This window comes from Squalius cephalus (genome assembly GCF_949319135.1).
Source record: "Squalius cephalus genome assembly, chromosome: 6".
In the NCBI taxonomy this organism is placed as follows: domain Eukaryota; kingdom Metazoa; phylum Chordata; class Actinopteri; order Cypriniformes; family Leuciscidae; genus Squalius; species Squalius cephalus.
The window spans coordinates 7249912-7262199 of NC_137127.1; the positions used below are offsets into that span (position 1 = coordinate 7249912).

The 12288-nt window shown below is 36.4% G+C and overlaps 1 protein-coding gene across 2 annotated transcripts; it reads left to right on the forward strand.

Annotated features, from left to right (window-relative positions):
* Positions 1–3394: 3394 nt before the first annotated feature.
* On the forward strand, positions 3395–10279 carry LOC307159923 (potassium/sodium hyperpolarization-activated cyclic nucleotide-gated channel 3-like). Of its 2 annotated transcripts, none has more exons than XM_079873638.1 (11): positions 3395–3824; positions 4440–4635; positions 4754–4855; positions 4937–5074; positions 5897–6058; positions 6147–6231; positions 6629–6744; positions 6884–7006; positions 7143–7377; positions 8276–8443; positions 10086–10279. In XM_079873638.1, the coding sequence occupies exons 1-11, from the start codon at positions 3655–3657 to the stop codon at positions 10151–10153; spliced, it is 1563 nt and encodes a 520-aa protein (XP_079729764.1). In that variant the 5' UTR covers positions 3395–3654; the 3' UTR covers positions 10154–10279. The 2 variants fall into 2 exon arrangements, with proteins under 2 accessions (XP_079729764.1, XP_079729763.1); XM_079873637.1 differs by having other exon boundaries at positions 6875–7006; positions 10086–10278.
* Positions 10280–12288: the final 2009 nt, after the last annotated feature.

Genomic DNA, 12288 nt, shown 5'->3' on the forward strand with positions numbered 1-12288 from the left:
TTCTTTTTTTTTTTTTGGCTATATGTTCTGAATGTTATCTTAAAAATTTAGTAGCCAAATTGGCTGGTGAGAGAAAAAAGTTCATTTCAAACCCTGCACCTAATGTACGTCTCTACGATGATTGGTTGATATATACCAAGGGAGGCTAGGCTGAAAGCAAAATACTCGATGGTGATTGGCTAATTTTTCTCTATCCCCTCAGACTCGCCCCTCAGCACAGTTTTTATATGGGCACATTCGAGGAAGAGTAGCGGTGGTTCCGATGGTGAAATTACATAAAGAAAATACAAATTCTGTGACATGACATGAAATGAATAACTGGAAATTTGATTAACTTTAGTCAGTACTACTAGCCAATTTTATGAGGGAAAAAAAGGATTTCATCTCTTTGTGAAATCAATCATTGGATCACATTTATGCCATTAAAAACTTCCTTAAATGTACTAAAAGAATCACTAATGAAAGGGTTATAAATTCAATTAAATGATTCTCATCCCTAGTCAGACTAAATGATTTTTCGCAGTGCAGTGGACCCATAAAAAAGCAATAATTCAGATATGTCAATTGAAATGAGTTCAGCATCAATCACACCACACTTTCTGGTAGACTTTCTCCTGTGGCTGTTGTAGATGTGAGATAGAAGCAAGATGGCCCCTCTTAACCCCTGCTTTGTTCGCTTCACAAGAGTCTCGAATGATGGTATACAGGAGTTTAGTGAGTCACATCAGCTTTCTGTGCCTGTGGGAAGCAAGCTCAGAGGTGGGTTTGTATTAGCTTCATTATTATTCAATGACAAAACTGCTCTGTTAATAGGCTTGCAGTCATCAGATGACCTCTCTTTGACGGCAACTGTGACTTATATGTGACCCTGGACCACAAAACCAGTCTTATGTGTAATTTTTTAAAAATTGAGATTTATACATCATCTGAAAGCTGAATACATAATCTTTCCATTGATGTATGGTTTGTTAGGATAGGACAATATTTGGTCGAGATACAACTATTTGAAAATCTGGAATCTGAGGGTACAGAAAAATCGAAATATTGAGAAAATCGCCTTTAAAGTTGTCCATTTCTATTGGCGATAGTGCTGCATCCATTCACAAAAATAAATGTTTTATATATTTAAGGTGGGAAATTTACAAAATATCTTCATGGAACATGATCTTTACTTAATATCCTAATGATTTTTGGCATAAAAGAAAAATCTATAATCTTGATCTATAGTTTTGTTGGCTATTGCCACAAATATACCCGTGCAACATAAGACTGGTTTTGTGATCCAGGGTCACATATATTCCAGGAAAAGTTTTTTTTTGTTCTACATTCATATATGTTCGTGGAATTGATAATTGCATTGATAGGCAATCACTAAATACAAATACTCTCACTGCGATGACCAGTCATCAGATCCTGGATTACATTTTTATTCTATTTATATTATTTTAGTTATTCTGCACATTTAGGTGTTTCATGTTACATTTTATGTAACATTGAGTATACAGGCCCCAAAATGCCATCTTGTAATGCCTTAAGAAGGTAACTGCAACAGTTAATGTAACAGCATGTTTTTAATAAACATTCCGTGTTTGGTGTTGGAGGTTACGATGTTCAAACAGCTAAAGATAAAGAAAACTGGCTTTTGCAACCTTAATGGCTAGAAGGAGAATTCTCCTAGACAGGTTGTCCCGCTCTTGTACCAGTAAACACATCATCCGAGAAGAGATGTCACTGCAAGCAGGAGGGGAGTTATTTTGATTAAAGATGTACAGATGAATCATTTATAATAAACACTGCAATATTCAATTAAAAAAATGTAATTATCCATTTTGATTTCATGGTGACTTTAAATTAGTTTTCCCCAAAATCATCTCTGTTTTTACTCTAAGCTAATGCTATTTTGTATCTCCAAAATCAGTCTTGCACAAAAAAACATTTCTGCATGTTTTTAGACTTTAACTGTGACCTAATTTACTAGTTAGTAGGCATTAGTTGAATTCCTCATTGATGGGGACCGTATAGGATGCTCTCCACAATGCAGCTGATTTCAGGTTGTAATGTCCTTTGTGGGAATATTTGATCATACGATACAGGCAAAACCTGACCACACCACGGCTCAACCCTTCATTAGTGACACATTTACTGCTCATTCATGTAAAAGCATTTTTATTTAGGACCTACTTTACAATCCAAAACAATCCTTCTGCATTTGCATTTGCAATCATTTAGAGACTGACAATGGTAGGTTAATTAACAATTTCCCCCTTTTGGAACCAAAAAAGCAGATATCAGGCTCTCTGGATATCTGTTCATGGTGTTTTTAATGCATTTTTTTTTTTGTTTTTGTTTTTTGAGTAACAATGTCAGTCATACATGTTAGGAAGTTTAAAAGACATCTTATTTTTTTCACTCATTGTTATGCTAAGCTTTTGTAATTAGAAAAATGCAAAACAGAAACATTTTCACAAGTGCTCTCAAACTTGTACAATATGTGACGAGAAGCATGTGCTCTCTTAAACTATTACACACACACACACACACACACACAGACACACACACACACACACACACACACACACACACACACACACACACACGTGTAAGATTACTTTAAGCTTGTGTGTTCATGCATCATGTGTATGTGGATTCAGCATTAGGCTACTTATAAAAATAAGCCTATATGAACGTTAAACGTCTTTTTAACAGGCTCTAAGGAAGGAAAATGCATGAAACTTTGCGTGTCGGGTTCATATAGGCTCTTGTCTGAATATAGTTTTCCTCCCATTGAGCCTATTATAAAGAAAAAGCTTAACGTTAATGTAGTACGACAGTGATATTAAAACTCAGTAGCCTACACCTTATGGACATGCAATCCAAAATGTAATTACGACTAGTCAGAAAGACATTGTTGATATTTACAATGTTAATTCTGGATAGTCAAACTTAGCTTTTAAATGTTAAAAGGGCTTGCCATACACATCTTATTTGTTGCATGCGCAAATAATGATACACCAATACAAAAGAAAATCTATCTTTTATCTATTTGTACAAATTGCTACACATTCATTCAATTTTGAATTTTGCACACGCAAGTTGAAAGGCATTTGGTTGTAGATATAGGCTACTAGTAAAACATATCTGCAACCTTTATCAAGTTCATGGATTATAGTGCTTGCACTTAATCATTTTGATACTTTATTCATCCCATATAGGAACCTTTATGAATCACACGTATTCTTAAGTTTATGAATAAGAGTAAAATTACGTAAATCGTAGTTTTTTTTTTTACACACTTGAGACAAAAATTTTACTCTGAGCGGCTTTATACGGCACCTTGTGTAAACAGGCCGTGTGTGTGTGTGCGTGTGTGACTGCGCGCGCGAGTGTGGTTAAATGGCTGTCATTGGAGTGTACTTAAATTTGTCCACGAAAATGTCTAACAATTTCAGGATAATTTCTTAATATATTGCAACACACCAATCAGTCCAATGAAAACAATCCAGTGAACGAACGAGGTTTTAAAAAAGTGTAATTTGCCATCACTGCTCGATTGTCACGCGCCGGTTCGCAATATCGCATCATTCTAAAATTCAAACAGAAACAAATAACAAATATTTCTGCAGTCTGTTTTTACCAGGCAGTTTCTCAGTCGCGATGATGAGTGAACCTAGCTCAAGTGGTCAGGGAAAAACAAGCTGGTCAGAACTTAAAGATCTCGTAAAGGGAAGACGATCAGCCTGTGTTGAAGTGGACGAAAATGGAGAGAATAAGGAAGCTGAAGGCGAAACCCACCGCTGGGTCTTGAACCCACGGAGTAACTTCAGGTAACTTACGTTAACGTTAACACAGACTCACTAGCCTGGAAACTAACGCTCACCATATTTCATATTAACCAAGCTAATTCAGTTTCTAATTATTAAGCATCATCATATGGTAATTAGAAGTGTGATCGTTGTAACGTAAAAATATATATTTATATAAGCTATATTATGACGTCTTATTTTATCTCTAGGACGTTATTAAGTGTAAACATGAATGACAGACGATAACTGATTACACTGAACAAATATTTTTTTGTAATATCTTAATAAAATCAAACACAATTTAAATACATATTTCACATTCACATTTTTAATACACGCGATTAAATTTAAATAAATACAAGTGATATAAAATGTAACGATGACATTAAAAATTTTACACTTGCAATTGAAATGAATACATAACGTGTGCTACTAATGATACTATGTGATATGTACCATGTTTTTTGCATGGTAATTCAAGGTATAAAGTCTTCTATGGCATTATCACTATTTATTTAAATAAATATGTTGCCATGACTGAGGATGTAATGTCTTCTTATGTCTGTCAATGTGCCATTAATGCCATCACAGTGATCTAAAAAGAAATGTTAAAATTTGCCTTTTTCTGTCTTTTAGGCACTACTATCTTGTGTATATGGTGGTCTTAACATTTGTGAACCTTATAACAATTCCTGTGGACTTCGCATTTTCTGATGATATGCGTGGAAGTACCCTCAAATACTGGGTGGCATTCAATGTATTCTCAGACCTCCTGTTTTGTGTTGATGTCGGCCTTAATTTTCGAATGGGCATTTTCAGTGAAGACGGTCAGGTATGAACATGCCTTCATTGTCTTGTTTGTCTATAGTGTAATATTAATAATTTATTATGGCTTTACTTTTCTAAAATACGGTTAAAAATGGATACAATGCATTCCTGTTTCTGTCTAGGTCATCCTTGATCCGAAATTAATAAGAAAGGATTATTTCAGGTCTTGGTTTGTTCCTGATGTGGTGGCTGCATTGCCGGTCGACATTATCATTATTACTTTGGTAATTGTATTCATCAGTTAATATCACTCACACTAATCAAATTGTAGAGATACTTCTTACAGTACAACCAATTCACCACAGGAGCATTTTGATCACGATGACACTACTTCACTGGCGGCTTCGAAGTTGATGCGGCTACTCATGTTTGTGAGGATTCTCAGCATGATCCGTTTACTCCGTGTGCCAAAGCTTCTGAGATTCTGGTTTGAACTGGAGAGTGTAAGTTTCAGCACAACTCACCGTCATGTTTATGCAAGAAATTTTCAATGGCAATATGTTCACACTGTACAGCCAGAGGAGAACGTTCCTTTCCACAGTCACCTTTGGCTTGCTCACGGGGGGGGAAATAATAAATGAAAGAAGGCACAATATGAAACTTTAAAAGGAACTTCCAAATGATCACATATGGAATTTAAGATATTATTTATGTGCAGTAGCACTTTACATTGTTTCAAAGCTTGACTTGAAAAATGTGTAAAAATAAAGGCTCCAATAAAAAGGCTGTCATATTAAATGTTATATCAAGAAGGACTTGTGATTCTCTAGTTTTTCAGAAAACCATCTATGATCGGATCATTTAAAGGGATAGTTTACCCAAAAAGGAAAACTTTGTCATAATTTACTCACCCTCATGTTGTTCCAAACCTGTATGAGTTTCTTTTTTCTGTTGAACAGAAAAGAAGATATTTTAAAGAATGTTGGTAACCAGACAGTTGCAGCACCTATTGACTTCCATAGTATTATTTTCCTACTATTGAAGTCAATGGGTGCCGTCAACTGTCTGGTTACCAACATTCTAAAAAATAAAAAATAATATAGAAACTCAAGAACCCCAAACAGCCTAAAATAGTATTTAATAATACGATTTTTTTTTTTTTTAAAGATGAAAGGATTTTTTATATAATTTTTGTAGTATTTTCTCACATTTTTCCCTCTGTGTCATAACACGATAAACCAGCGAGCAACAGGACATTTTTGGTTGGATTTTGTACACCCTTACTGTTCTATGGATACTTTATGTTTTATTATCTATCATTTTAGATGTCTGATGTACAGCTTGAAGAATTCAAGAAGTTATTCAGGGTTGTCTTAGTTTTCCTGATGATGGTCCTCATTTGGCACTGGAACAGTTGCGTACAGTACTTCATATCTGCAATGGAAGAGTTTCCCCAAGACTGCTGGGTTGTAAAAGAGAAAATTGAGGTATGTCTCATTTTTTATTGCTTATGCAGGCATTTGTTTGACATGATGTGTTCAACATGTCTTCCTTTTTTTCTGTTACATTTTGCAGAATGCCTCGATCGGGGAAAAATACTTCTTTGCTTCCTTCAGAGCTTTCTCTCAAATGGCCTGGAGATCAGTTGACTTTCCAACACGTACGCCGCACAGCATTCTTTCCACATTAATTATTTTTTGAGAAATGAAAATCAATCTGATAATCAGTCTTCGGTGCAGAAAAATGTCTCCTGAAATCACTTTAATCGGTGGCATGCTAAGGACAGCATCACTTTTACGATAAGGATTTGTTTTTTTGTTTTAAAAACCTGTGATACAAACTTAGTTAATCTATGATGTGCTGTTACTTTTAAGTGATCAGACATATGATTTCTATCTGCCAGATGAAAACAAAAAAGGCAATGGCTTAGCCATACCATGGCACCCTAGCATTGTGGCATTAGGTTTTGCATGAGCAAACACCACTGAAGAACTGTAAAAGAAAAAAAAAGTAGTTTACAGTGAACTAAAGTGATTCCCTTTTGTTTGTTTTTTTAGGTGTGGATGAACGGTGGATAGCTATGGCAAGTATGATGATTGGATATGTAATGTGTTGTGCATTTATTTCTTGGGTGATCACAGCATTTGGGAGCATGTCTGTGAATGCATACAAGGTAAAGATGAATTTTAAGAGTTAAAATTAAAGCTGTTTGTTTATTGTTTGTATTTGTTAAGTTTGTTTATTCAACAAATAAATATAAGGCGCCTCTGATGATATTATGCCATGATATATAAATATTTCAGATAAACCAGGTACAATCCTCCACAATGTTCCAAAAGCTGCCCAGAGTGTTGCGCCAACGCACCACTGCCGAGTACAAGTGGCACTGGGATAAGGAGCACATCCTCGACATCATGCCAGAACAGCTCAGAAAGGTTTCTAATTGATTTGTAAATATAAACTTCAGATAACACACAATATGTTTTTCTACTGTTCAAACAATCATTTGGCTCAAACAGTATTTTTTTTATAGAAATAATTTTTAATAGTGCTATGTTTTCTGTTTCAAAGGATATCATGGCAGAAATATGCTCCAACTTGTTGAACAAGGGCATGTTTTTGTCGCTTAACAAAGAGTTCACCGAAGCCATCTTGATGAAGTTGGACAAAGAGTTCTTCAGTGCTGGTGATATCATCATTCATCAGAATGCTCAACCGCACAATATGTTCTTCATTGACTGTGGACGGGTACTTGTGAAGAACGAGGCTTTCCAGGTGGAGCTGTGTGATGGAGATTACTTTGGAGGTGATGTATGAGAAACTTACTGTTGTGTGATTCATTTGAGAAGTATTCTCGTGTAGAGTAACGGCATGAAGTCTGGTCCACATCGCAGTGCTAGTCAAGTCAAACTTCAAATACACATTGTTTCAAAGCAGCTTTACAGAAAATCATGTTAATGTTTAAAATATCTGAATTCCTGCATGCCTCTGACATTTATCAGATAATATAGGCGATAATATAGTTTACATTTTGCAACAATACAAGCAATCAAGCAGTTGAGATCTGCTATATACATTATTCTGATACTGTATGAATGCGAATAAAGTTGGACATGCTTAAATATCCAACCTTATATAAAGAGCTTTGTTATAACATTTTGCAATGAAATAAAAAAATAGGCACCTGAGAGTATTTTTAGCTGCCTGATTTTTATATATATACATACACACACATAATTGATATATATATAATATACTATATATATATGTTAATATACTGTATATATGTATTTTATATATATGTTAAAAAATATGCTTTTTTTAAGAAATATTTAAAAACAAGAACATTTGGACATCAAAGCATGCACACTTAGAGCGGGTGTTTAAACTTTTGCTTTAAATGCAATTTGTTTCATATCAAAAGGAACCTCTTGTCTGTCGCTCCGTTGTCAGTGTCCTCTTTTTCACTGCGTGAGAAAACAGACGTGTGGTGTGAGAGCGTGAGAACAGCGTCAATCACATGAGTTTCACACTCAGAAATGCTCAAAATTAGATTACAGAGCTTGCCAGATCAAGAAAATGTTTTCCCAGTTTTGTGTGCAGTGTTGATCAGATGTTCAGTCAGGTACTCTTTGCTGTGAAACTCCAGTGTGTTTTAAACAACCAGCCTAAGCCTCACCATTTTAAGTTTTGTGTTTCTGCAGAGATCAGCTTCCTGTTTGGTGGAAGGCAGTCGGCCACAGTTTCTGCGCTGACCACCTGCAGCCTTTTCACCCTGTCATTACGAGAGTTTCAGGAGATTGAGGAAGAGTTCCCACATGTTGTGAACGAACTGAGGGTAGCAGTTCAACAGCATCAAAATTATCTAGAAAGTAAGTCTTGCTTTATGAGTTGCTTTGTACAGTCATCGGGAGGGGACATGTTCGGTTCACTTAGTTTTGTCTTGTCTTTAACTTGTGGGAAGGTGATAAGTTGTGGCCACAAGATCATTTTGTCGAGGTAACGCATCCTTATTTCGTGTAGTTGTGGGAAGTTCGGATCATTTTCACTCGGATCTTTGAATCTTGTTCATCAAAATGAACTAATCTTTTTTCGAGTCATTTCGTTCATTTCAGCAGAATGTATTTAAAATGTTACATGTTAGCCAAAATCCCCAAACACATCAAATGTTGATCGCATTTAGAATAAGAAAAAAATTGCAATGCAAGGAAAAGGCCAAATTATGAGAAACAGAAATTATTAATTAATTGATCTTGGTCTTCAGGCTTTGCAGTCTGTTAGTTTACCTCACCTCCCGAAGCTGTTCGTTCATCCCGTGACATCCTCATAAACTGAGCTTTGCAGTCTGTAGTACCGGATACAGAATTGTTTAGTTCATGTTTCGAGTCTATCGATTTCGGGTTCGAGTCATTCGTTCATCACGTGACAGAAGAACGAAAGACTCAGAAGAATCAGACTCGAGAGGTGAACTAATCATTTCTCTTTACGGTACCGACAGCATAGCCTCTATGTGACTGACAGGAAGAACGAAAGACTCGGACCCGAACCTGAAGACTTGAGAGACTTGAACTAATCATTTCTGTTTCCAGTACAGAACCTATTGGATGTTGCGCATGCACAAAATGAACAAATCACTCTCTGAGACAACTCGGTAGTCCCGAGTCATATTACACCGTGTCCTAACTACACGCAATGCCGCGACGCGCGATAAAAGGTTCTTTTCCATGTTAATCAGAGTTTTTGTCCTAACCAGCCGCGACGGCGATTCTATTTTAGAAATGTTTTTTATTTTTCTGCGACGTCGCACTGGAACAACAAACACAAAGTGTGGCAATGATAATCTCAGGTACTGTTTATGTGCTTTATTTAATGTTAAAAGCATGCAATGTGACTTTGAATACCATTTAGTGCTCCCAGCTTTGTACAGTAGCACCTCACTGCAGTACACGAGATCCAGGGGGCGGAGTTGGATCCAGATCTAAGGGGTGGAGTTTGGTCAGTTTAGGGGTGGGTTTAGGGATCAGGGGGTGGAGATGGGTAGGTTTAGGTCAGGGATGGGCAACTTCGGTCCTGGAGGGCCACTGTCCTACAGAGTTTAGCTCCAACCCTGAAAAAAAATCACCTGCCTGTAATTCTCTAGTAATCCTGAGGACCTTGATTAGCTTGTTCAGGTGTGTTTGATTAGGGTTGAAGCTAAACTATTTTTGGACAGTGGCCCTCCAGGACCGAAGTTGCCCATCCCTGGTTTAGGTATATGTAAGGTGGGAGGAGTTGGATCTGGATCCAACTCCTCCCCCTGGATTTCGTGTTCTGCAGTGAGGACCATCTCGCTTTGTAGCTGTAAAAGCAACAATGGATAATTCACCTCAGATCTCGAAATTAAACAAATGGAAACAAGAACGTTCAAACTGTGAACAAGTATATTCTTTGTTACGGCCTAAGCCTTATGAGTGTTGTATTTGTATTTTGTGTGTATCTGTTTCTGTGCTCTGATTAGTTTCTTTCTCTTGTTAGGCTCCGCCCCTGCGCACCTGTGTCCCGTTGCTCTAAAGGCTCCTGTTGAGAAAACAACTGAAGTGTGAAACCGAATGAGGCACGCAGCGGTGAAACCCGGCTGTAATTAGCCGTATAATAAATGTTTAAACTGCACTTTGCCTCGCGTGTCCTTTTATGTTGCTTACCCCTTTTCCAACGAGCATTTTAAAAACAGGGGTTCGTAACATCTTTGACAAAGATTGTTTTAGTAACTCAGTAGCCTATGTATTTTTAATAATGTTTAAATGGTGTAATATTTGTGAAAAATGTTGTTCTCTCTCAACATAGGATCTCGAAGCCACGACATTAAGGATGTCGTTACCTCGACAAAATGATTTTGTGGCCACGACTTACCATGTTCCCATGTTAACATGACGTTCCCACAAATTAATATCTCACGACCAAGACAAAACTAATGGCGCTTTTCATTGCATGGTACGGCTTGGCACGGTTCGTTTAAATACTACCACGTCGGTTGAGGATCCAAGTGAGCCGTACCGATACTAAAATGTGATGTGTAAAACACTGATTGGTCAGAGAGAATCGTCACTACCAGCGTCATTGGATTTGCGACACGAGACACCAAACCCATTTTAACCCAAAATGAAACCACACGTCTCTGTCAAGCTCCAAAAAGGACAACAAGGCACCCTAAAAGTAGTTCTTACAACTCATCTACTGAAAATGTAAAAGTAAAAAATAAATAACCAGCGTCAGTGAAAAATTGGACCATTTACATTTTTTGATGAGAATTTACATCATGCATTTGAGATTTGCTACAGTATAGAGCTGTGTAACTATCTCTGAGTAAGGTTGATTAATTAATTCAAGTTATTCATTCGTTTTTTGATGATATCGGAAATTATGAAACCTGCAAGGTTTTGTTCAGTTTATAACAATTTGGTGTGGCAAGCCAAATTACTTTTTGGCCATGACAGGAAAAGGAACGTGAAGTGACCGTGTTATGTGCAGTTTAGGGTTTTATCTGAAAGAGGTAGAGCCACAATATTAGAACAATAAGAAGAATAAAAAATGAAATAATTCAAATAATGCTGATCAGAAATTCAGAGAAACAAAGTGAACACTGCACCTGATTTTGGCAACGATTTTACCATCTGAGGAAAAACAATCTCGATGGCTCTGGATCCTTTGGTTGTCAGCTGATCAAGGTGTTTGCAATCACAGCATTCTGATTGGTTGTGTTGTTGGAAGCAGCATCGCTGATGCTACATGAATGCTTGAATATTTGTATTTACACACACACACACACGTATAATAATTCGCATTTCGGGGTGGGGGTCCCTCTTGGTAGAAATCGCGTTTAAAAAAAAAACTTGGAAAAAAAAGCTTGAAAAAAACTGGAATGGTATCGAGTGACTTGATTGGAAGTAGCAAATAGAGGTGGGCACATTTGCACTAATGGATTTGAAACACCACTTAGATTACTGGAGAAAAGCTTTCTGCTTTCAGTAGTGTTAATAATAGTCAATGATGAGCACCTTTTAGAAGAGGGATAATTACGGAGGTTTCTGTATTTGAGAGTGTGTGAAGATTTCTCTATTATGTGCATTTTACAATAAAGGTTACAATAAAGTATGGGACACACTCATTCAGTTGATAAAGATGAAACTAAGAGCTACTGTTTATTATATTGTTCTCAATGTTCATTTCAGCAATATGTATTATTTTCATAACAGGAACAAATATAGCTGCATTCGATTCTGCCGTATTTATACACACTCATTACTGTTCAAAATGTTGAGATTTTTTATGTCTCTTATGTAATTTGAGTCATTAAAAAAAACAAAAAAAAAAACGATCTATTTTAATATATTTAAAAATATAATTTATTCCTGTGTTGTCAAAGCTGAATTTTCAGCATCATTACTCCAGTCTTCACATGATCCTTCCGAGATCATTCTAATATGCTGATTTGGTGTTCAAGAAAAGGTCACTTTTTACTTTTTATTTCATGCCACTTTTAAAATCAGCATAAGAGCTGACTAAGATGCAGTACACAGCATTTTCTGGATGCCTTTGAAATGATCATCCTGCTCTTAATTCTTGTCTTGCAATCTATTTTTCATCTCTGCGGTATGATAATAATTTGTTTCTTCCTTTGAACTCCCATTTCTTCTTTGGTTTTTGTGTTTTGTGTATCTTGTTAAGTTCCTTAGTGAGT

Excerpts from the sequence above, each read along its gene's own strand:
- LOC307159923 (XM_079873637.1), top strand. The coding sequence starts at position 3,655 with ATGATGAGTGAACCTAGCTCAAGTGGTCAGGGAAAAACAAGCTGGTCA. Across the intron at positions 3,825-4,439 it reads AACCCACGGAGTAACTTCAG|GCACTACTATCTTGTGTATA; the intron begins GTAACTTACGTT and ends TCTGTCTTTTAG. Across the intron at positions 7,378-8,275 it reads TGATGGAGATTACTTTGGAG|AGATCAGCTTCCTGTTTGGT; the intron begins GTGATGTATGAG and ends GTGTTTCTGCAG.